Source organism: Serinus canaria, chromosome 14 (assembly GCF_022539315.1).
Source record: "Serinus canaria isolate serCan28SL12 chromosome 14, serCan2020, whole genome shotgun sequence".
Lineage (NCBI taxonomy): Eukaryota > Metazoa > Chordata > Aves > Passeriformes > Fringillidae > Serinus > Serinus canaria.
In genome coordinates this window covers 14,110,985-14,134,855 of record NC_066328.1, presented here as the reverse complement: position 1 = coordinate 14,134,855, position 23,871 = coordinate 14,110,985, and the positions used below count along the sequence as shown (strand labels likewise).

The 23,871-nt window shown below is 53.8% G+C and overlaps 3 protein-coding genes and 1 long non-coding RNA gene across 7 annotated transcripts; 1 reads left to right on the top strand and 3 right to left on the bottom strand.

The window, feature by feature from the left end:
* Positions 1–48: 48 nt before the first annotated feature.
* On the bottom strand, positions 49–4,269 carry LOC127060161 (uncharacterized). Of its 2 annotated transcripts, XR_007778845.1 has the most exons (3): positions 3,778–4,269; positions 815–2,141; positions 49–415 (listed from the first exon to the last, which is right to left on the bottom strand). It is a non-coding gene; the product is annotated as an uncharacterized LOC127060161 (long non-coding RNA). The 2 variants fall into 2 exon arrangements; XR_007778844.1 differs by lacking the exon at positions 49–415 and having other exon boundaries at positions 597–2,141.
* Positions 4,270–6,090: 1,821 nt separating this feature from the next.
* LOC103817832 (chemerin-like receptor 1) lies at positions 6,091–10,712 on the bottom strand. Of its 2 annotated transcripts, none has more exons than XM_009092060.4 (2): positions 10,513–10,712; positions 6,091–7,697 (listed from the first exon to the last, which is right to left on the bottom strand). In XM_009092060.4, exon 2 carries the CDS (start codon positions 7,678–7,680, stop codon positions 6,595–6,597), a length of 1,086 nt encoding a protein of 361 aa, XP_009090308.3. In that variant the 5' UTR covers positions 7,681–7,697; positions 10,513–10,712; the 3' UTR covers positions 6,091–6,594. The 2 variants fall into 2 exon arrangements, with proteins under 2 accessions (XP_009090308.3, XP_030085650.2); XM_030229790.2 differs by lacking the exon at positions 10,513–10,712 and adding an exon at positions 8,215–9,034.
* Positions 9,069–14,851, top strand: SHMT1 (serine hydroxymethyltransferase 1). 2 transcript variants are annotated; one of them, XM_050980266.1, is made up of 12 exons: positions 9,069–9,167; positions 10,326–10,443; positions 10,720–10,865; positions 11,170–11,285; positions 11,375–11,535; positions 11,689–11,770; positions 12,016–12,228; positions 12,456–12,572; positions 12,905–13,027; positions 13,229–13,345; positions 13,461–13,571; positions 13,959–14,851. In XM_050980266.1, exons 2-12 carry the CDS (start codon positions 10,351–10,353, stop codon positions 14,126–14,128), a joined length of 1,449 nt encoding a protein of 482 aa, XP_050836223.1. In that variant the 5' UTR covers positions 9,069–9,167; positions 10,326–10,350; the 3' UTR covers positions 14,129–14,851. The 2 variants fall into 2 exon arrangements, with proteins under 2 accessions (XP_050836223.1, XP_050836222.1); XM_050980265.1 differs by lacking the exon at positions 9,069–9,167 and adding an exon at positions 9,174–9,407.
* Positions 14,852–16,084: 1,233 nt separating this feature from the next.
* Positions 16,085–23,818, bottom strand: SMCR8 (SMCR8-C9orf72 complex subunit). Its single transcript, XM_030229779.2, has 2 exons — positions 21,347–23,818; positions 16,085–19,404 (listed from the first exon to the last, which is right to left on the bottom strand). Exons 1-2 carry the CDS (start codon positions 23,692–23,694, stop codon positions 18,951–18,953), a joined length of 2,802 nt encoding a protein of 933 aa, XP_030085639.2. The 5' UTR covers positions 23,695–23,818; the 3' UTR covers positions 16,085–18,950.
* Between the last annotated feature and the right edge of the window lie 53 nt (positions 23,819–23,871).

Sequence of the window (23,871 nt, the reverse complement as noted above, 5' to 3'; positions counted from 1 at the left end):
CAACTGGGATGATGGGGGGACCCCAACACCACAATTCAGCTGCCCCCCCCCCCCCCCCCCCATCAAAGATAACCTCTGGTGCAAAATCCGTGTGAAATAATGCAATGATGTCCACAGGGTACCATAATTTTGGAGCTCCCACATCTGCATCCCCACCAGAGAGGGATGGAAGGGCAGCTCCATTCCTGCTGGACACCAAGCTACCATCTGGCCTTTGCCATCAGCAGTGTTTATGGAAAAAGAGGCATTTCTGCAAAGTAAATTAAGAACAGAAACTATCAGTGGCCTCTCGGTTCCTTGTCAAAAGCGCACACGATTTATCCAGAGTCCTTTCAGACTCTCCTTGCCACATGCATCAGTTGAACTGCACAAAGGTTCTTTTGACATCTGAAATGAGGTTCTTATTTCAGTCACCCTGTTTAAAAAGAAAAAACAAAACAAAAAAGCTTTATCCCAAGATACACATGACAAACTGCTTTGAGGAAGTTACAGTCATCCCACACAGACACACATCCCTCCTTTAAATACAAAACCCAAACACCATGTTTTTCCCCCAGACTGCACAGTTAGAACCTGTTTTAAATTACACTTCTCAGTACGCCCAAGTTGAGCAGTGTTTTGTGGATCAGAATTTTAGCATTTAGCGTAAAGCTACAAAGGTACTTTCCACTGCAGCTTTTCTCACAAAAAGCAATTAAATTTGCTTATTCCTGGACTGCAGGGTGCATTGGAGCAAGGCTGATCATGCCAGCAGATATTTCTGCCCACGCTGGCCTTAACATAAAAGAGGAGGAAAAGCTACAGGCAAGCTCACCAAACACAACTGCAAAGGGACAACATTAAATTCATAGTTTGAAACCGTCTTTCTGCCACTACAAGCTGTGTTTTCCACTTTAAATATTCACAGGCCAGTGTTTTCTCCAGATTTCACATTTGTTTCTTGCTTCATGCATTCCAAGACTTGGTAGTTTCTTTTTCTATTGTTTTTTTTCAGCAGAGTCGGTGCTGGGGAAGAAGCAGCCGTTTAACGTGGAGCTGTGGAGCAGATGTTGAGCACTCCACTTGCAGGCCCACAAAGCGAGGACATCTGTTAGAAATATGTGAGCAGAGAGGCCATCAAGCCTCTTAGATGCTGCAGTGATCCTCTGCCTTTCCTACACCCTCTCCCAAATTACACTGAGGTGTAAGGGAATAGTCCCGTCCCTCGCCACCCCCATCATTCCCAGTCCATGTTTTTCTGCTTCCAGGCTGGTGCTTCCACACAGTCCATTCAGGATCACTGACCCAAGCAGGTTCTTTTTTTGTTTCAGGGTTTTCAGGACAAAAAGGAAGGGGGGTGAGCTTTTTGTTGGCCTCTTCACAGAGCAGCAGAGATTTCTCTTAGCATCAGTCTCCCTGGCAGGATCCCACTACAGGCTGGTGTGGCACAGCAGTTTAATGCAGAACAACCAGAAACAACACATGGTGAAGCACTGACCCATAATGCAATTAGCAGCCTTCCCCAAAAGCATTTTTCAATACCCTAGGGCACTCAGAATTTGCTGACTGTTTGATTTGTGCTGCCCGAATTCCTGACATTGCTTAAGCAAACCACAGGACCAGGAACCAAGTGATCCTGTCTTCTGATCCTTTTTTTAATAAGGCTACTGCCTTTGTTTTCTTGGAGAAAAAAGATAAATTTCTTTCCCACCTCTGTCTTCCTGATCAGAGGAGCACCAGTTTAAATCTCAGCTCCCAAGGGAGAGGGATTTGTTAATTTGACAATACTCTATTCAAACACTGAGAGTTCAACAAACACTTGCTCCAAGATGAGCACATGGATTTTGTTTCATTTACAATGATTCAATTAGCAGCCATCTGAGGAATTCTGAAAATTTGCTGGGTGTGAACACACTGGCTCACAGAGGTTTGTTGTTCTTAATCCAGATGTGACCCTGGCAAGCAGAGATGTGCAAAAAAAACTCCCCCACACCACACCTAGTCCAGCCAAGGTGAAGGACACTGCTCATCCTGCACTGGGCTGGACGACAGCCTGCATCCATCACCTGAGAGCAGATAAATGCTGCTGTCACCCCAGCTCTTGAACTCCATCCATCACTGCTCAATCAGGTTGGCTTTTGTTTGTTTGTTTGGAGTTGTTTCTGTTAAAAAAAAAAGAAAGTGGATATTAAAGCTCACCTACCAAACCAGCTGGCAGTGAGAACTATCAGACATGGCGCACCAGAGGAAGACTGATTTCATCCTGACAGAGCCCTGTGGATAGGTTTGGTCTCTCCCAACTAATAAAGGCATCCCAAAAACATCCTCTACCCTAGACAGCCCCTGTGAGCCCGCAGGGAGGTTCTGCAGCACACAGACACCTCCACACTGAGCACAGACCAAAAGCCATCACCTCCCTGCTCCCCTACCTTCATTTTTATTGCCTTGGGGAAAACTGTGTCAAATTTCCAGAAGATTCCACCTTGGATACTACCCAGCTAGGGAGGCAGAGCTCAAAACCACTATAAATGCATTTGGAATTGATGGAAGGGGGTGTAATTTTATCATATCTTGGGAGTGATCTGGAAATAGCATTCCCCATGCCTGGCAAGCAAAGTGCTTTAGTAAAGGTCCTGGAGCAGGGAACACATCCTCTGTGTGAGAGGCTATGGCAGTAGACAGCACTCCTTGCTTTATCAAATATTACTGCTTGGCTGTCTGTGGGAAACAAGCACAGACTCATTTGTCACTCTTGTTCCCCCTGAGTCACAAAGCTCTGACTGAAGGCTCCCTTCAGGGTTTTTTCCTGTTTCTGTCTGCACTCTCCGTTCCGGATCAGTCTGTAACGTTTAGCAGATCTGCCACATCAGCCCCAGCACAGACACAGGGTTATCTCCACCCAGCCTTCAACAAGGAGACAAAGTTGTGGGAATACCTGGAGCGTGACAGGTCCATCACAGACAGACGGCTCGAGCTGGATATCAGGGTGAGGATTTGGACAAACACAAAGCCAGCAGTGGTGCCATCACCTGGTGTTTACAGGTGTGGTTTGCCCTTTGATTGGCCTTTAGGTAAAATTGGTTGGACTGCACAGTGAAATCATGTCATTTTAGGGAATTTGAACAGCTGCACAGTCCATGACAAACACTAATTAGTGCTCTGTTCCTTTGTCCTACCGACTGGGTCCCAGCACAATTTGACATTTGCCTCACTAAGCTGCAGCTCCTGTCCAAAGAGCACACAGGCAGCGTGCCCTGTTCAGGCATTTGGTGAGCACAGCAAGGGCTTGACTTGGTCACTGCAGAGCAAATGCAGAATTCAGCATATGAGAGCAGGTCCTATTCAGTGCATGCACAACTGTGAGGTGCAAAGAAAGATTTGGTACCAGCTTTGGCCCATAACACTGAAAAGGAGCTGGAAGAGGTGTAGGGAAGCAGCAAAGTGCAACCAGCAGGGTATCATGGGTCCTCCCCAGTTTGGTTCTGACCAGGACCAGCAAGAGCAGATTAATGCTTATAATGGAAATGGGACCCTCACCCTGCTGCTATACCAAAAAAAAGGCTGAGACTTATTCAGGACTTTTCAGCCTACCCCACTTACTGACACTATTACCAACATCTCCTTCACAGAGAAGCTTTCTACCAGAACCTCTCCTCTAATTCACTGTATTATTTTCTGTCTGATTTCAGCAAGCTCTGGAAGAGGTTCTGCTCGCAGACCTCTGTGCACTACCTTTGACCTCATCAAACAAGTCAATCCCCCAAGTTCAAGATTGGGACACTTAAAAATTTTACTCACCAGGAAAGTCTCACCAGAGGAGAGGCGTGGGAACTGTGAGGCTTCCCAGAGGCTTTTATTGTCTCATTAAGCTGTTCTTAATGAGAATTTCCTCACCTGCTGCAGTGTCCCTCCCATTCATTTGCATTCACTATCCTGCTGATAGTACCCAAGGCTGTCTTAGCTCCCACTCCTTCCTCTTTCCTCCTAACTATTCTGAGCCCAATTTTTATCTCCCAGATCTCATCCAGGTCCCAGGGAGAAAATACTTTCTGCTCTTTTGTTACTACTTGCCACATCCTCCTTGGCTGGTTTCCTCCCTGACATCTCTACAGCTTCTCCTGGCTCCAGAGTCAGCTGCAATAGTCTCTCCTCCAAGGCAAGGCAGCAACAGCTGCTCATGGTGAGATCCCTGACTTAAATGCTCACTAAAAACTTGTTTGTTCTCTCAGCTAAGGCTCCCCATGCACAGCCTGGGACCACAAACACCTCAGTGCCTGCACCCCGAACACCCCAGTGGCTCTGCCCATCCCAGCCCTCTGTTTGTAGGGGCAGGGCTGTCGGATCAGCCCCTCTGCAGGACCAATGAGGCCTCACCCCAGCAGGGCAGCGGGTTCAGCACCTTTCTCAATGACTGTAAATACTGGGGGGTTCAGGCTGTTCCACTCCTCCCATGGCATCTGAAAGAGCCTTGACAGCAGAGCTGCATCAAAGGGGCCACAGCTGCCGAAGCAGCCGTTCAGCCTCCTCTGATTGCCTGTTGGAAAGTATTTCCCCTTTTTTTCATTCAAGCTTTTCTAGATAAGCATATGGCAAATGGAAATATCAGAGAGAATGAACTGCCTCCTAGTTGGGAATGAGGGACTGACAATTATCCCTGTGATAATGAGATAGTCTGAACATGAGGGAACTCGATACAATGGGAGATTTATCTTGGAAGCAGTCCCTTGGCAGCCTGGCCTGTCTTGCTGTCAGCATGGTTTCCCATTGCACAAAGGGCAGGGATCAGACCCAGGATGACAAATCCATCTCTATCCCAAGCTCATCCTGCTCTGTTAGTTATAGCTTTTCCATAGTAATTCCTTAGATCACCCAGACACTGCTTCACTTAAATCATGTTGTCCCATGGGAATCTGTACCTATCTTGTATCTCCAAATGACCCAGAAAACTTTCTGCTTTCTTTCCTACCACAAGCCAGGTCAACACTTCAAATCCTGACCTTCAAGGCTGCCAGGGTTGAGGAGAGAGGCAAGCCAGGAGTCCAAGGCCTTGGTCCAACACTCACAGAGACTCTTGTCACAAGGAATTGTGTGGACTCTGCAAACAGATAAAGAAAACCAGAAAGAGCAAACCTGGGTCTGCAAAACCTTGACATGGCAATCGATGCTGTAGTTTACCATCAGGAGCAAGTAAATAGCCCCAGAGTTACGTGCTGCATGGCAAACATTGCAGTTTTATCTGCATGACAGGCAGCAATTTGTGACAAAGGTTAAATCTCTCTGTTCACTTAAGCTGGATGTATGATGGTCATGTTACATTCCCCATTCTCAGTGGGTTTGGGCATGAATGTGCATGTGTGCCTTCAGGATCACAACCTTCATCAATACTGCATGGCCCAGCAGACCCATAATTAATCCCCAACATGTTCAAGTGACAGCTCTCATTCATAACATCATCCATGCAGAATATTGAGGTAGGTGTAAATTCCTGCAGTCCGGCTGGGAGTCAGAGATTTTCCAGCCACCGGAGCAGGGAGAATCCAAGGCAGGTTTCTGACAGGATGAACAGGACAATTGGTAGGTTGGACTAATCTACAGGTAAATTGGGTAGGGCAGGAGAGAGAGGTGTGATACAGTCTCTGCTCACTCAGCTGCTGAGGATGGGCTGGGAATGACAACACCTCAGTGCTGTCAGTCCCTGTTACGTGACCAGCATTTTCTGCTCATGAAAATCTAAGGTCCAGAGGCTTATGAAGCCTGTAAGAAAGTCCTCACCTTCTTCACCCTGGACAGTTTGCAAACATGAAGCTTGGCCAGACTCAGCTCAGCCACTTCTTTCTTCTCCCAGTCACTGGTTTTCAAATGTACCCAAAGGTCTGAAACCCAGATAAACCATAACCATTGTCTGGCAATCAGATCCATGTGCCCCAGGCAAATCCTCACACCCAGGTCATGTCCTGTCAGCCTCACTCATAGAGGTGCTGCTAATACCGGTGGTTTGTTTCCAAATTCTAGATATTTAATCTTTTTATCTGCTTGTTCTGTTACCAAAGATGAACCTGCTTGGTCAGGTTGGATCAAGTGTTTATCCCACAGGCAACACAACAAGATGGGTATGTTTTACACAAGTTTATTGGGAGTCAATATTCATTCACCAACAGCACAAAATATCAGATCTCCACTATTTAAAGGCTGGGAGCATGTCAAACAGAAACAGAGATTAGCATTGCTCAGAAATACATCAGATCTGAGTAACAGCAGCACAACCACTGATTTGTCCTGTCTGAGGAGAGAAAAGAGTGTCTTAGTCACTATTCCATTCCCTACAAAAATACATACAGCCATACTTTTAACCCTCTTTCTATAAAGGTTCCATACACAAGAGTCAAAAGGCACAAGGAGTAAAATGCTGCTACTTTGACCCACCTTGCTGCAGCTCCAGAGAGCTCTTCCATCCCCATTGTGTGTTAAATCACAGCATATTTGAGACATCTCCAAAACATGAAATCACACCTCGCTACCATGGGTAGCCCCTCGCAGTCCCCAGTCCCATGATTTGAGCTCTGAAATGAGGGAAAATGCAGAGGAAAGAACGGCCCCTTCCACACCAGCACCTGCTCAGACCCTCGGGACCTCCACTTCCGAAGCAGACCTGGACTTGCGCCGGCTGCTCAGGCTGCCCAGGAGCGACTCCTCGCTGAGGGCCCCTTCGAAGGTGGACAGGATGGACTGGCGGAACTTCTCCTTGAAATCCGGCCCCACAAAGACGTACAGGATGGGGTTGATGCAGCTGTTGAAGAAAGCAAGGCTGGAAACCAAGGGGATCCCTATGTAAAGGGCCAATTTCATCTCATGACTGGAAGAGTTGTTGGATATTTCCAGCAAGGAGAAGACGTGATATGGGAAATAACAGAGGAAAAACGAGACTGTGACAGCAATGATGATTCTGTAGGGCTTTGCAGAGTTGGCCAACTGCCTTCTTTTCAGCTTGACAGCCACAACGCTGTAGCAGATGAGAATCACCATGAAGGGGATGAGGAACCCACATAAGAACCGCGTGGCGATCATCGCTTTGTGCCGCATCCTCCACAGCCTGCGCGTTTCCTCCGACGTGTAATCATCGGACAGCGCAAAATTATTGTAACAGCTGGTGACGTTCCTGGAACTGACCACGGTGTCCCGAAAGACGAGGTACGGGGAGCTGAGCAGGACAGCCAGGACCCACGTCCCCAGCGCAATCCTGGCTGCCAGCTCCGGGCTCCTGCAGTTGTGAGACCAGACGGGGAAGGCCACAGAAACGCAGCGGTCGATGCTGATCACCGTCAGGAGGAAAACGCTGGCAAACATGTTGAGGAAGGCCATGGTGCTGTTCAGCTTGCACAGGAGCTTCCCAAAGGGCCAGTGGAAGCCCAGAGCAGTGTAGGCGATACTGAGGGGCAGGAAAAAGGTAAAGATGAAGTCAGCTATGGCCAGGTTGAGGAACCAGATGGAATTCACTGTCTTCTTCATCTTGAAGCCAGCAATCCAAATGACGAGGCCGTTCCCTGTCACCCCCAGCAAACAGGCGATGCTGTACACCACCATGGAGAGGATGTGCATGGCCTTCTGCAGGCCGGAGTAGTAGTCATGGTCAGTGATGTTGTCAGGCTGCTCTGTGGGGCAGCTGGCAGAGAAGGGGGAAGGGGAAGGAGAGATGCTGTCCATCACTAGCAAGCCAAGACCTGGAATCACAACAGAGCTGTTACCTGCTGCTCAAGAGAAGTGAAAATCTTTGTGAGGAACTGTGTACAAAATGTGTACAAAAAGCCAGATTAGAAAAATGAATTTACAATGAATGTAAAGTCCCTCTCTATAGCATGTGCAGCTGCACCTCACAGAAACCACCTCGACCAGAGAAACCAAACAAAATTTTGCTGTTGATGTCAGTGTGTTAGAACAATACCTTCATCGCCAGCCCACAGCAGCAATCCAGCATGGACTAGCAGCAAAACCATGGAAACCCAGATCCCCCTACTGTGACCAATCCTCTTTGGATGACCAGTAACAAATTATAACAGCAAAAACTATCTAGACTGGTAACAATGATGTTAACAGACTATTTCTTCACCAAGCCCCTTCCAGGGAGGCGCAGAACAACTCCTGAGCTAATCCAAGTGTAACCATAGGCTCTTTACCCACCACTACCCTCTAGTGAGACCACCCTTCTCCCATCTCTTTCCTGTTCATCCTGGCACTTGCCTTGGCAGATCCTGGCAGGGCTCACGGTGCTGTTCCTTGGCTGCTCTGCCCACAGCGGGTGGTCTCACCCTCCTGACTGACTCCCCTTGTGCTGCTCCTCTCCAGAGTGACTCATACTGCCTCACCCCATTTTCCCATGGCTTGGGATCACGAGGAATTCAGAAGAATCACTTATTCCCTAATCTTCTTCCTCAATTTATGGTGTTTTGATTTAACTCCTGAAGCACCAGGGGGTGCAGGTTGCCTGGGGCCAGTTAGCCGAGCCCACACACTAACTCGGGTTTGATGAATGAAGAAAACACGGCCGCTCTCCTGCCTGCACCATTCATCCCCCTGGCTGCTCTCCCTCCTGAGCCCCCCGAAATCCCTCTGGGCACCAGGGTGCCCAGCCGTGAGGGGGGACAGGGCCAGCTCTGCTCCCCACAACAGCAGCAACGTGCCCAGACTGTGCCAGGGCCTGGCACACCCGCTGTCCTGGAGACACGGTCTTGGCTGGGGGTTCTGGGGCTGCCTGGAAATGTCCCAGCGCGGTGCACGGTGTTGGGGTGTCCCATCCTTCCTCTCATAGGGGAAGTTGCGGGGCACTGGGAACAGCACAGGGCTGGCGGAGAAGCACCTGGGGGTGCACGGCAGGCAGGGCTGGAGCTGTGGGTGACGGCACAGGGGTGACGACAGAGGGGTGACAGCGGCGGGTCCCCCGCCCGGGCCAAGGTCACCCGCGCCCCAAGCGCCACGTGCGGGCCGCGCCGCCAGCCCCGCCCCTGCGTGGGCCAATGGGAGGCGGGGAGGGGGCAGAGCGCGGCGCTGATTGGTCCAGGGGCCTTCCGAGCGTATTCCCCGCTGCCGGACCTGGGGCGGAGCAAGGCGCTGATTGGTCACGGCGCGGAGGGGGCGGGGCCTGACCGGGCTATGGTAGTGCGCGGGCTTTCGCGCGGTAGCGGAATCGGGATCGGGTAAGGACCGGGACCGGGACCGGGACCGGGGCACGATCGGGGCTGTGCGGCGTGGGGAGACCAGGGCTGGGGCACCGCATCCCGCTGCGGGGGACAGCGGCCAGGCAGCGCCCGTCCCCGCCACGAGGGGCAGGGCAGAGGGGCGCGTCACCACGCTCTCGGATGTGGGAGGTGATGGAGTCGGGATACAGGGGGCGCTGAACTAGGTGGAGATAGAACTTCGAGGACGGGGTTCCCCAGGTGAGGTACCAGGTGTTGGGGGGGGTCTCATCCTGGCTGGGAATGGCAGCTCTGTCCCTCTGCAGTGAGTGCTACAGCACCCTGGGCTGGGGGACATGCAGCATCTGCATCCTGCTCAGAGCCAGAGCACTTCCCCTCGCAGCCCTTTGCTCAGCCCAGCCTCTCCTTCCGTGAGGATTCCCACCCTGCCAGTGAGGCCTGGGCTTGGGCCAGAGAATAGCTGAGCATCCCTGCCTAGCAAGGCTGGCGTGAATGGACTTTAGCAGCTTGGCACGTGGAAGCAGTGTGGGATTGCTTAATAACCTGCTCACGGACCTTCCCCCCTCCTTGCGGGGTTAATGAGTAAAAAGATGGATTGTTTTCTGCAAAGGCAGTAGCTAGGCTGTTACTCCTTCCCCAAAAGCAGCAGTGGCATCAACTGTGCCAGAGGGCGCCTGCCAGGCCTGGGCATCACCCATGCCGTGGAACCCAGCAGAGGCAGAGCTGCTGCCTCTCAGGGCCTCAGCTCCAAAAGAGCTTCAGTCAGGGTTTGAGGCAGGACTCTGACCTGCTGGGGTTTTGCCCAAGGGAAAGCAGCCAAGAGGTTTAAGCATGCTGGGCATCACAGCTTGTGTTAAAATTGAGATCTGTGGGTACGAGCACTTCACTGCTCTTGAAATTCAGCACCAGGCACTGCCAAGCTGGGCAGGGGGAGCTCAGGGCGGGGTGGTGATGGGAGAGTATCAGACTTATCAAAGCACAGTAATTAACAAACTGATCTTAAATCAGCAGAGGAAGCCTGAGGGTTGTGTGTTTTCCTCACCCAACAGCCCATGGCTGTTCTCAGGGAATACATGGAATGGCAGCAGGCAGCACACAGGGAGATGTGGAGGCACCCAGCCCTGCTGCCATCCCACAGACTCCCTCCTCCCCTGGCAGGTGATTCAGACCCAGCAGCAGCACCATGGCGAGCTCAGCACAGGGCCTCCCCAGCACCGAGCTCTGGGCCTCCCATAACAAGATGGTGATGGAGCCGCTGGATACCAACGACCCCGAGGTGAGAGCCCCTTCCTGGCTCCTGCCCAGCTGCTTCATTCATCCCCCACCCAGCCACAGGGATGCTGACCTTGTCAAGCCAAGGACATGGCAGGGTCCAAGGCTGAGCTGCTGGAACCCATCCATCCTCTGTGCCCTCTGTGACTGGTCAGGATCAGCTGCATCAGGAAGAGATCACATCTCTGTTCTCCAGCATCTTTCCAAGCCCTGTCCCTGTGGTTTAACGCCCACATCTCTGTGCAGAGATGGCTGAAGCCATTTCTTTCCTCTCCCAAAGGTGCACAGCATCATCAAGAAGGAGAAGCAGAGGCAGAGGTTGGGGCTGGAGTTAATTGCATCAGAGAACTTTGCAAGCCGAGCAGTCCTGGAGGCCCTGGGATCCTGCATGAACAACAAATACTCTGAGGGTTACCCAGGACAGAGGTATGGGGCTGAGGCTAAGGCCCACCAACTCAAATCCTGGCAGGGTGGGAGAGGAACCCCCCCATCCTGCCAGGCCTCACCTCAGAGAAGGAAGCAGTGTCCTTGTGCTGGCAGCCAGGCTCTTCCAGGACAGGCTCTGACCTTCTCAGCCTCTGTTGTTGGCCACACATGGGACAGTCTCAGCAGGGTCATTTCTGCTGTGGCTGCACAAAAGGGGCATCACCCCAGTTTGTCCCCAGCCTGGTCACAGGGCCCGTTCTGAGTTCTGAGTTTGGTTTTAGCCCTGCCCTGTCCTGCACTGCAGGTACTATGGCGGGACGGAGTTTGTGGACGAGCTGGAGAGGCTGTGCCAGAAGAGAGCCCTGCAGGCTTACCGGCTCGACCCCCAGAAGTGGGGAGTCAATGTCCAGCCCTACTCAGGTATTGGGGTGCTCAGGAGAGCCAGGACAGTTGCCCAGGCTCCTGTGTGCCCCAGCATTCATAACCAGCTCAGTGTGCTGTCTCTGCAGGGTCACCTGCAAACTTTGCAGTGTACACGGCCCTGGTGGAGCCCCACGGCAGGATCATGGGGCTAGACCTGCCCGATGGCGGCCACCTCACCCACGGCTTCATGACAGACAAGAAGAAGATCTCTGCCACCTCTGTCTTCTTTGAGTCCATGCCCTACAAGGTAGGGAGCTGCTCCAGCCAGAGCCAGGATGCAGTTACCATAGGTGTTAGTGCCTCTTTAAAAGTACCTGCATCAGGCTGCCAGCACCTTTTTCTGCAGGATAGCTGATCTTCACCACAGCGAGGTGGCCTAACCCTCCTCTTCCTTTCCCAGGTCAACCCCAAGACTGGTTACATCGACTATGACAAGCTGGAGGAGAACGCCCGGCTCTTCCACCCCAAGCTGATCATAGCAGGTAAGGATCACACCTGTACCAACCCCCTTGGTGGCACAGCTGGGGTGGGGGTGGCTCTCTGAAGCCAGCAGCACCCCTGTAAGCCCATGGATGCTGCAGTGCCAGGAGGAAATCTCCAACACAACCACCCTAGAAGGAGCTTGTGTACAGCCTGCTGGGCCGTCTGCACTGCAGGCCTGCTCCTGGGGCTGTCCCAGGGTCCTGCACATCTGCTCCTGTCCCCTCCTCACTGCCCGTCCCCGCAGGTGTCAGCTGCTACTCGCGGAACCTGGACTACGCCCGCATGCGGAAGATCGCCGATGACAACGGGGCCTTTCTCATGGCCGACATGGCCCACATCAGCGGGCTGGTGGCTGCCGGCGTGGTGCCCTCGCCCTTCGAGCACTGCGACATCGTCTCCACCACCACCCACAAGACCCTGCGGGGCTGCAGGGCCGGCATGATCTTCTACCGCAAAGGTGCCCGACCTGCCCGGGGCGCCGGGAGAAACCCTGCGAGTTAACGCTCCTTCCTGCTCTCACTGGGAAGGAGGGAGGGCAGAAAGATCCTGGGAGTGTCTAGGGAGCTTTCCAGATTTGAAGAGGAATAACCACTGTGCCTGCTGTGAGCAGCCAGGGGGTGAAAGCAGCTCGTGGGAGAAGGAGTGGCTGTGCTGCCTTGTGACCATGTCCTCCCTGTCTCACAGGCACCCGCAGCGTGGACCCCAAGACAGGCAAGGAGACCCTCTACAACCTGGAGAGCCTCATCAACCAGGCGGTGTTCCCGGGGCTGCAGGGAGGCCCACACAACCACGCCATTGCAGGTATGCAGCCAGGCTGGCTGCCAGCTCCAGCATAGCAGAGGGAGCTGGCAAAGGTGTCCTGCCAGGGCTCTGACCCCCAGTAGCAGCATGGGAGGCTCCAGCTGCCCTACAGGGCTCATAGCCTAGGGACACTGACAAAAGGCAGCTGGTTGATCCAGCATTGCCCAAGGAGTGACCAAGCCTGTCCTGTCCTGTGTTTTGGCTCATGGCAATACCACCAGCCTGGTTAGGGCAAAGGAAGGACCAGTCCATTTGTTCGTTCAGCTCCAGTATGGCTTCTGCTGGCAGTGCCATTGCTGGTGGATCTGACCCTGGCCTACCTCTATCCACAGGGATTGCCGTGGCACTGCATCAGGCCATGACACCCGAGTTCAAGGCTTACCAGCAGCAGGTGGTGGCCAACTGCAAGGCACTCTCATCAGCACTGATGGAGATGGGCTACGACATCGTCACAGGTGAGGACACGTCTTCAGCAGTGGGATGGGGCTGACCCTGGGCTCTGACCGGGGCAGCTCTTCAAGGACACCGTGGGCAGGGCTCTCTTGGCACAATTCCTCATCCCTTGTTAGATCTCAAGTCTTCTCTTGCTGAAGTTTCCTGCTGGAGCAGGAATTGGATTGGATTTCCCCAGTCCCACCAAAGCCCTCTCTTTGCAGGGGGCTCTGACAATCACCTGATCCTGGTGGACCTGCGCAGCAAAGGCACAGATGGTGGCCGGGCCGAGCGGGTGCTGGAGCTCTGCTCCATCGCCTGCAACAAGAACACGTGCCCTGGTGAGGGATCCCACAAGCTCTGCCAGCTCCTGGGCCGCCCCAGGAGCCAGGCTGGAATCCCATTGGGGGTGGTTTCGGTGCCAGGTTTGGTCACGGGTGCCTCGTTGTGCTGCAGGTGATGTCAGCGCCCTGCGGCCCAGCGGCCTCCGCTTCGGCACACCCGCTCTGACCTCGCGCGGCTTCCGGCAGGACGATTTCCGCAAGGTGGCCCAGTACATCCACAAAGGTGAGCTGGGGGCATGGGGAGCCTCAGCTCCAGCACCAGCCTGGAACAGGGCAGCTCCCCCAGGTGAGGAGGCACCAGCTGGCAAGGGACCATACCCACCATTGAGGAATAACCATCCTACCTCCACATCTGGATGTGGGAGAGGGTATCTGGCCACAGCTGGGACCAGCCAAACTCTCCTTACTGCAGGCAGTGGGCTGAAAGTCTGTCCCTCTCGCAGTTCTCTCCCAGTTGTCCTCAGGAGCTCCAAGTTGTGTCCCTGGGCAGCAAGCCCCTGAGATGGGAAGAAGGGAGGGAGCAGGGGTGTGTCCCAGGGAGCAGCAGGGCTGAGAGAGCCATGGGCTGCAGCACCTGCGAGGGCTGACCAAGACATCTCCATCCTGGCAGGGATCGAGCTGGCTCTGCGTGTGCAGAAGGACATGAGCCCCAAGGCCACGCTGAAGGAATTCAAGGACAAATTGGAGGACCCAAAATACCGTGGGGAGCTGAAGGCACTGAAGGAAGAGGTAGAAGCCTTTGCAGCCACATTCCCGCTCCCGGGGCTGCCTGTCCTGTAAGGGGACACAGCCATGCCTGCTCCCGGAGCCACAGGAGTACCCAGGATCATGGCATACCCACAATCTCCAGCCTGACACCAACACCCCAGTGCCTTCTCCCAGCACTTCCCTGTGGAACTGCAGCAGCAGCTCCTCCTTTGGCTCTTACTCCCCTTTCCCCTCCCATGTGGGGCACAGGGACCCCATGAGTACAACCCCTGTGGGGACACCAGCCCTTCACCACTGTGTCACCGAGCACCAGGTCACCCTCACTCACCTCATGGCCAGGTGCCATCCAGCTCCTGCTGGCTGTGGAGCAGCAGACGAGATATAGGCTGGTCTGTCCACATTCCCTGGACACTCTGCCCATGGCAGTGTGAGGGACAGGGGCTCCAGCTGCACAGGAAACCTCACAGCCACTAGAAGTACCCCTGGTTTCAACCTCGAGGATTCCCCTTCATCCTATGTGCCTTGCTACCTCCACAGGCTACGACAAGGCCAAGCCTTGTCCTGAACATCCCTCCTGGGATCACCATCCCATCCTAAGCAGATCTTCCAGTATTTTCTCAGACCCCTTGGCACAAAGCTTAGGTTGAACCATTTTTTAATAAGCATGGTAAAATTAAGAATTGAACCACAACGTATGACAAGAATTATAAGCTTTAAAAAATACGACCAATTTTTTTTTTTTTTTTTGTATTTCAAAAATATCTGAACCCAAATAAATATTTTTTTTTAAAAGTACATTTCTCAGACTAGTCATTTGGTGTTAACATCTGTTAAACTCTTGTGCAGTAACACTTACAGCACGACACTAAGACATGCTTCTTGGGTTTCTCCCGGTCACACTCGCCCTAACTACTGACGCAAGCATTCGGCACGCACAGGCACACACACGGAACTCAACATGCAGGAATAGGATACAGTGCTTTTAAAATAAGATGAGAATTCATCACAGCCTCCTGGCAGCCTTCAGAGGCAGCTCCAAGCCCAGCCCCATCCCCGTGCCAGCAGCCGTACTGCCGGCAGGACCGGGTACCCTGCTTCTGCCTTCCAGTTAAATCCGTCCCAGGGAGCAGTGGGTGGGGGTTCGTGACCCCTCCAACATCGGGGTGCAGTTTGGTGCTCTGACATTGTGCTCTGGGGCAGGTGTTCTCCTGCAGCCTGGGTAGCTCCCTGAATTCCCTCAGACCCTGTTACTGTGCTGCTGCAAGCCCCAGGTCCTGCCCAGCTCCTGGTGGGCTGGTCCCCACCACCAGACCAGGGGCTCAGGACCCTCGTGCTCAATAAAACCCAAAGAACTGGCCTGGGGGCACAGGACCATCAGCTCCCACCCCTGGAGTGCCTCTCCCACCCTCCCACCACGGTGAATATTGCTAGAGTATAGGCAGCTCCTCCCTGCTGAGGCAAGGCAGCTGTGGAGCTGCTCAGAAGTGATTGCTATCAGATGAAAGGAAATCTGAGCACTGTTCTCTGAGAAATGAAACCTTTGTAGGGTTAAGATCACCTACAGCTATGGCTGAGCCTCCTGCGGTGGGAGCTGGAAGCGGGGGGATTAGTGGAGAGCAGAGCAGGGGCTGGCAGCTGGGAAGAGCAGGAGTGGGAAACACGAGCCCTCCCTCCTGGCCGGGGGAGGCTTCTGCTCTGATGAATTCTCGTTCAGGTGAACGCCTCCCCTCCCTGGCAGCCGGGGGGAGCCAGCGGGGCCGTGCGGGAGCGGGGACATGCTGGGCTGGCAGCACTCACGGAAGCAGGGGACACGGCCATGCAGGGCACCGCTGGCTCTGGCAGCTGAAAGGCTGCTGAGGATGGCACTGCCACGGCCAGGAACCCCCCTGCTCCTCGTGGAAGGATGGCTCAGGCAAGATGACGACACACACGTCGTGGCAGGAGCTATCAGTGCAAAGGCTGTGGCTTGTTGTTAGTCTGTGAATATCAGAAACTGGTGAGGTACCACACCAGAGATGGGGAAAATCCTAAAGTGCCAATACAGGGATCTGTACTGTACAGCGGCAGAAGAACAGAGACATTACAGAGGAAAGAGGAACTCAGCTCCCAAACACCAGCTGCCCTCGGAATCCCCCCAGCTTCTGCCACCACAAGCAGAGAGGGCTCAAAACGCCCAGAGGTGCCACAGCCCGGTGTCAACTCCCCCTTTTCCAGTCCAAGTTCAGAGGTTACACTGCTGAGAGGAGGACAAGCACTCCAGGGCGTGTTTCTCCACAGCTCCCAGTTGCAGATGATCCCAGAGCTCCTGCTGGGAACTGGGTGATGTTCCAACCAAGCCCCCAGGGCGTCCTCCCGAATCAGGGCTGCTTTGTGGCAGAGAGGTGAAGCAGGTCAGATAGGTGAAGTGCAAGTATTGCTCAACACAGCCTTGAATATCAGATACTACAGGTTGGACAGAGGGAGCAAGAAGTGAGTTATTTTTCCATTTATGAGCACAGTTGAACACGACAGGTCGAAACGACTGTGACTAAGATGAGCCACCTCGAATCATCTCTCCCACTCCGTGCTGGAGGAAGACGTGTGAGTGAGTCAGCAGGAAAAGAGTCTGTCCCTCCCTCCCTCCTTAAACCCAAACAGCACTAGGTGGTTTCCCAGCAGGAAACAAGCTCCTGCTTTGAGCACTGCTCCAGAGCAGGTTGATGAGAGCTTTCATCTGCCTGGTGTCACCTGCACTACTCATCTAGCCAGATGCCTCTTCCCCCAGGGAATCTCACCTCAGCTTTAGTGTGGGAGTTTGGGTGTGCATGAATCAATCAGGGGGCACCTTGAGGCACATCAGGAAGCAGCCAATTGGATGGACACAGAGGCCTTTCACCAGCAGACTCAGCTCACATGAGACAGGAGGGCACAGGCAGGACAGGAAAAGGCTTTGAACACAATATAAAGGTGAGAAGCTCACCTTCAGCAAAGGCCACACCTCACAGCTTCCAACCACAACCTCAAAACACCATCACAAGCAACCCCTGAAATCCCTCTGGAGAGAACCACGAGGCCAACTTGGCTGAGCCACCACAAACAGCAATAACCTTAAAAACAACTTTTCTGCCCTGTTGGTTTATACCCCAGAGAGCCCTCTCCAGGGGAGAGGAGAGGTGGCACGATCCTGAGGCACTGATGCTGGTGCAAACTGACAGCCTCCCCAGGGAACCTCCCTGCCTCCAGACATGGTTTTGGAGGAGTGCAGGTCTCACAGCAAATCTCAGTGGGGTCTAAGCCACGCTGGAGAACCCCAGGCTGCACACAGAAACCTCCCAAGCTCAGAAGGAAGATCACATTCATCTCCAAAGCTGCCTCACATTATCACCACAAACAGAAGTTTAAAAAAAACCGAACAAACTAAAGAACAGATCAGCTCTTGTATGATCTCAGCGGCTCTCACCCCATAATCAGCATTAAAAAGAATTAAAACCAAGATTAGCTTTCCTAGAAAGACTTTTCTTACTTAGAAGTACCTTGGGAGCTGCTGCTGCCACATGGCACTGGGCAGAGCAGCCCAGGCCCAGGACCACCCACGAGACTCCAGAGGGAAGCGCTGTGCCAGGGCACAAAGCTTTGGGCACTGACAGGAACCACCTGGGAGTGTCACCACGTTAGTGGCACCTCCTTTATGGCACAGAAGCTTTGAAAGGAAAAGTTCTCAGTACCCAGGCTCAGAGAGCAGCAGTCTGCCCCATCCAGAGCAACCAAGGAGCCCTGGGAGAGGTAGTCAGGACATGACAAAGGCTCAGCCAGGAGCAGCAGGCAGCAATGCCAGCTCTGTTTTACCACAAAGTACAGATGCCAACTCCCCAACAAAATAAAATAAAATAAACTATTATGGATAAAACATAGAATCCAGTACATTCATCCCCGATCTCTCCTGAGCACTTGTACCTCACCAGCCTGTGGTAACAGCCTGCTGTCTCACAGCGTGGCTGCAGCTGAATCACATCGTTCTCCCACCACAAAAAGCACCTAAAAAGAGGGCCCTCAACTTCCTTCAGTCCTCTTCTGCCTTTAAAAAGCCACCCCCGACCTCACACTCTCTGAGGATGCCCAGGCTCCCTGCAGCCTGAGGAAGCCCAGGCTCCCTGCACACCCAGCAAATGGGATGTGACAAATGAACAAGGCACAGTGCTCTACATTCGCAGCGGCCGGCGCCTCGGGGCTCGCCAGCCTTAGGCACTGCTTCCACCTTCCTGATTGTAACCAAGCTGGGAGACACTGGGAAACCCTTTCTGGAGAGAAGCGTGTATGCCTCCACTGTGCTCCCAGTCACCCAGGGACAACCTATCCTGGGAAGTGCCCGGAAACTCAGTGCAGGAAAGGACACCACCCACTGTGGCTGTGCACAGACCTGTGAGCTGCTGCCCTGCCAGGAAGCTCTGAGCTACACTCCTGTGACAGTCACCTCAGTGGATACAAAACTTCACATGGCCTTTACACCTCTGGCCACAGCCCTGGCTCCATGGAAGGGACTGACAGTGCTCAGGGTTCTGGCAGAAGCAAGCAGGACACTGTGCTATATGGGGGCTGCACACCAGTCAGTACTGATCCCCAAGATAGCCCACCTCCCCTCATGCCATAACCCCCCGGGATGCTGCCGTGATCCACTTTAACAGTGCCCCTTCTAACATCTACAGAGTGCCTGATGGTTTATGTGATGGAACATCTACGCTTTTGGCTACAGGGAACAGCCAGAAATCCACTCCCACAGCCCTGGATTTCTGCAGAGCAGAGACACCAACACCTCGGCCCCTTCCCGGTGTGTGAGAGCTGCTGCAGACAGCGGCAATGTCAAGCACGGATGAGCTCTGTCAGACTCCGAGCACGTGGGCACACGGCCTGTGCAAGGCTAGATTTTGTACAAAAAGCTGGGAACATAGTCAAATCTGAGCAGGGGGTTAGCCCCCTGCCCTGGTTCCTGAATGTAGTGCAGCTTCAGCAGCTCGGCCAAGTACTGCACGATTTTGATATCTTCATTGGCAAGGCCCAGTTGAAGCTTTAGGAAGTTCATCCTGCGATTCACAACGGATTCCTCCGATTCCCTTTCGCTGATGGGAAGGTGCAAATGATGGCAGAAGGTGAAGAGGAAGGCTTTAGAACACAGCTGGGTGAGGATGCTTTGGACGTGCATGTAGTAGGTGCTGCCACGCTTGATCTGCGTGCGGTGGTCGGCCAGCCTGGCCACCACGGTGCCCTTGTAGAGGGGGCAGCGCAGGGTCTTGCTGTCGGCGTCCAGGATGCTCAGGTAGCGGCTGTAGCGGCTCAGGGCGTGCAGCACGTTCACCCCGGCAGGGGACACTGCCCTGCAACAGCAACACACAGGTCAGGGCTGCAGGGGAGCCAGAATGAAGCAGCAGGGTGTGTCCGTGCCCTGTACCAAGATCTCTGGGGGTGAATAAAGCCTAAGGGGGGGGACAAATTGGCTCTCCAGCCTCCCAGATCCTAAAGAAATCTCAGTTCCCTGGATCCCTGCATGCCCTGATCTGTACTGTGCAGGCTGCAGCATAAACCACCACACTTCTGGTCAGCTCCCTCCCTCAGTGACACGCAGAGGGACCCATAGGACATCTCTGGTGAACAGCAGCTGGGAGGTTCCCAATGTGACTCAGAAATCCAAAGAAATCCCCTGATTCCAAGAGCTCCACGTTTCCACCTAATCACTTTGGGAGGGAGCTGCTCTGAGGTGGTCGAAGCCCTGAGTGGAGCAGAACCTTCTGAATTTCCTGAAAGACAGAACCATCCTTAACCCACAACATTCTGTGGCTGAGCCTGGCTATTTGTCACTCAGGTGCAAACCCACAGCTCACAAGGATACAATTACCCACCAAGCTTAACCTAATGTTATTGAAATGCAAATTACTGCCTACACAAACCCTTCAGCTCCTCCATTCTTTGTGCTGACAGCTGCTGGGCTGAGATACAGCTCCCAGCCTCAAACTGGGAGCCCCAACTGGCGTAGGGGCTGCCCCAGTGCCCAGGCAGCACCTGGCCATAGGAGACACAGGATCCTTACTGGAATAAATAGTTCAGCCTCTAAATTCCTCCCCAGAGCTGTCCTACAAATGGTTTGTGGAGAGCACCCACATTAAACTGAACACTTAATTAACATTCCACAGAGGAGAGCTGAAATGACTGACTGACACATGTTACAGGCAGTTCTTAAATAAAGATTTCTGTTTATAAAAATGGCATCTAACCACAAACACTGAGCAATGAGTAAACACTTGGGGTTTTTAAAAACCTCACTGACAGACAGAGAGCTTGTGAGCAGCTGTTGGCAGAGCTGTCATCCTGCCTCACAAGCATAAAAATGAGAGCAAACTCACAGTTTTGGATAATTTCACCCAGCAATACAATACTCTGCAGCTCAGCAAGCAGGTTTCTGTGTTTTAATTTTCCTGCTGTTTACAAACACTCCTGCAGGAGCTGTTCCAGCCTGGTTCTGAGCACTGTCTGCCACTCTGACTCATGTTTTCCACACTGGTGACAGCAATGGCCATTCCCTGCCATACCTGCACCCAAAGCACAGAACACATCCTGGAAAACACAAAAAAATCCTTTTCATCAACAAGGGCAGGGCCCTTAAGCTGAGCAAACACTCTTTGCTAATATGAGCTGTGAAGCCACAGTTCAGGACTGGGTGTTGGGAAGGGGCACTTGTTTTTGGGACAGTTTTCACTCTAAGCACAGGTTTCCTACAATCCCAACACTGCTCCTGCACAGCTCCAGGGACCTTTCTTCCTCACGAGCACAGCCTGAGTTGCTGCACTCCAATTCTGACCTACAGCTCTCATCACTTCTTCAATAGGCTCCAGAAGATAAAAACCTTCCCTCCAGCACAGCACCCTTCACCCTAAAATTCCAGTTAGAAATGTGAGAAGAGTCCCAGTAAGAGATGGCAAAGCAGAGCATACAAGGGACTCTAGGAACACTTGTATCAGATCATCCAGGAACCCAGCAGGACCCAGGTGTTTGTTCTCTGCTTTGCCAGGCAAAAACCTCCTGGCCAAGGAACTCACCTGAGGAAGGCAGCAAGTGCTCAGCAGATGTTTTAAACATTGACTTCCAAGTGAGGCTGGATACAGGGATAAACCTACTCCTTTTCCAAAATAAATCCCACCAGCAGAATTTTGTGGCAGCTACGCTGATAATAAAGAGACCTCCCCTGCACACCCATTGCCCTCTGAGACGAAGCTCTTACCAAACACCTCAACCCTACTAAAGCAATCAGATCCTTGCATTTACCTCTGGAGTCCAATCAACTTCCACTTCTGGAAATCCACCAAGTGCAGAGCGGAGGTGACCCAGTGCTTGACGGGCTTGGCGTAGGCGCCGCAGCTGGGCACGAAGATGGAGAGCGCCGTCACCAGCCTCTTGACCATGGCCTCATCCTCGCCCAGCACCACCAGGGTCCTCCCGCTGAGCAGGGAGTAGATGGCGGGGTGGGCAAAGGGGTACTGGCGGATGAAGCGCAGCGCGTTCTGCCCGGCCCTCTTCCTGTGCCTGTCCCCGGCAGCGCAGGCCGGGTGGGCGGGGGACGGGGTCCTGTCGGAGCACGTGGAGGCGGCGCTGCTGATGTGGCTGGTGGAGTCCGAGCACTCGTCCAGGCTGCTCTTACTCACCTCCCTGCTGCCCGTCAGGTAGCGCGAGTCAAGCTCGTAGGGCAGGAGCCCCCCTGAGAGGCCCTCGTGGGAGGGGAAGCCCCCGCGCAGCCCCTGCTCGGCCGGCCGGTACGGCTGCGGCGGAATCCGCACCACCCCGTCCTCCTCGCATGGCTTCTGCCCCAGCTCGGGCAGCGGCTCCAGGAAGTTGGGACTCTCCTTCCCGATACAACAGGCGGCATCCACCTGCACTAAGCTTTCCTGCTTTGAGATGTCGTCCTGCCCGTCGTGGACGCCCGGGTTCGCTCTGGGCGTGAAGCGAAGGCCTCCCTCGTTGTCATCCGCGTAGGGCTCCTCGTTAATGGCACTTGGGTAGCTGGCTTTGAAGTCCTCTGGGATGAGGGACTCGGAGGGACACGTGCTCAGCACCTCGATGCTGTCCTCGCTGACTGTGCGCCGGCTGCCCACCTTGCTGCGGCCCGCCTGGGGGCTGGGCATGACGGGCAGGCTGGCCTGGCTCTCCGATTTCGTCAGCCCAGATCCCGACTTCTCTGTGCCCAGCACCTCGATGCTCTCCCCGCTGCTGATGCTGCCTTTGATATCTGCATCCAGATAGTCCAGGTTCTCCTGGTGCTCAGACATCACGGACTCAGACATCTTGGGTTCTTCAGAGTCCTCCATTTCCTGCTCCATCTTGATGGGCACACATTCCACACTGGATTTGTAGGAGCCCAGGCTGATGACCACTTTAGGAGCAAGGGACTCTTCCAAACACTTTTCATCCATGGCATCTTGGCTGAGCCCCTGGCAGCCTCTGTACTGCTTTTCAGGAGGTTTGTCATCCAGGAAAGACACATCCTCAAAGAGGAAGTTGGTGACACTCTGTTGCTTGAGGAGAGCCCGGCTGATCTGCTCTGTCAGGAGGTAACAAACATCCCCTCGAAAAGTCCTCTCGATATGGTGCAACTGGTCGAGGGTCTGGGTGAAAAAATAAACATCACAGAGTTCCTCCAGTGTCTTCAGCTTCTTGTCAAAGCACTTGGCAGACTTGGCTTTGATGAGTTTGGGGGTGTAGGATGGCACATGGGTGTAAAGGTGAGTTTCACCAGGCTCAGCGGGGTCGGAGGCAGTCGGGTCCTGATCATGGCTGCCTGTGTCAGCCCGGTCCAGGGCAGACTCTGGCTCGTAGGGGTGGAATTCAGAGTCCTTCAGCTTCCTGTAGGGATAGGACCGGATTTGCCTCAGCAGGTCTTGGTGCTCTATGATTGACTTTTCCACACTGGCCAGCTCGTTGGCCTTCTCAATGGCCTGGGTTGTGTAGTACCCCTTGTCGTTGGCTTTCTTCTGTTGCTCAGTCTCGTTGTGCAGGACCGTCCTGGTGTAGTCAAGATCTTTCAGTTTCTTTTCCAGCTCGTTGGCAAAAGCTTTCCGGTTCCCTGTCTTCAGGCATTCGGAGGCTTTGGAGAACTCGGTGGAAAGTTCCTGAAACTGCTGCATGATTTTGTGCTCGTCAGCAGAAATATAGGCCATGCAGAAGGGCCTCACAAAGCCCCTGGCTTCCAGGTCATACAGGGTCAAGTGGTGCACGTAGGCAAAGGCCCCTTCCTTGGAGTCCCCCAACACCACCTTGGAATCCTCCACGAAGTTCAGCTTCGGGTAGGCAGAGCCGGGAGGGTGTCCCACGAAGGATGCCTGGTAATCCACAGACATGATCCGCAGGGAAAAGTAATTGAGATCGAAGGTGCCCGACACTTTGGCGTCATCGGGGATGGTCAGGAGGGGCTGAGGCCCCACTTGCTCCGAGAACTCGGAGATGAGGATGAAGTCCCGGGTGAACTTGGAGCCGGCGACCTTGGCCCAGGGGTTGGCGCCCTGGCCGGTGAAGGGGAACAGCGGCACCGAGTACTCCTCGGGCAGAGGCGGCTCGCGGTACAGATCATCCTCCAGCTCCTCCTCCCTGGTGAAGGCCACCACGTCAGGGGCGCTGATCATATTTCCCGCAGGACGGGACCGACATGGAGCAGCGACGCGCCCCCGGTCCCCCCGCCACCGCCGGGCCCCGCGGGAGGCACCGGCGCAGCCCCAGCCCGGCCCCGCCGCTGCCGCAGCCCCGTGTCCCCCTCACGCCACCGCCATGGCCGGAGCCGCCGCCTCCTCACGGCCCCGCAG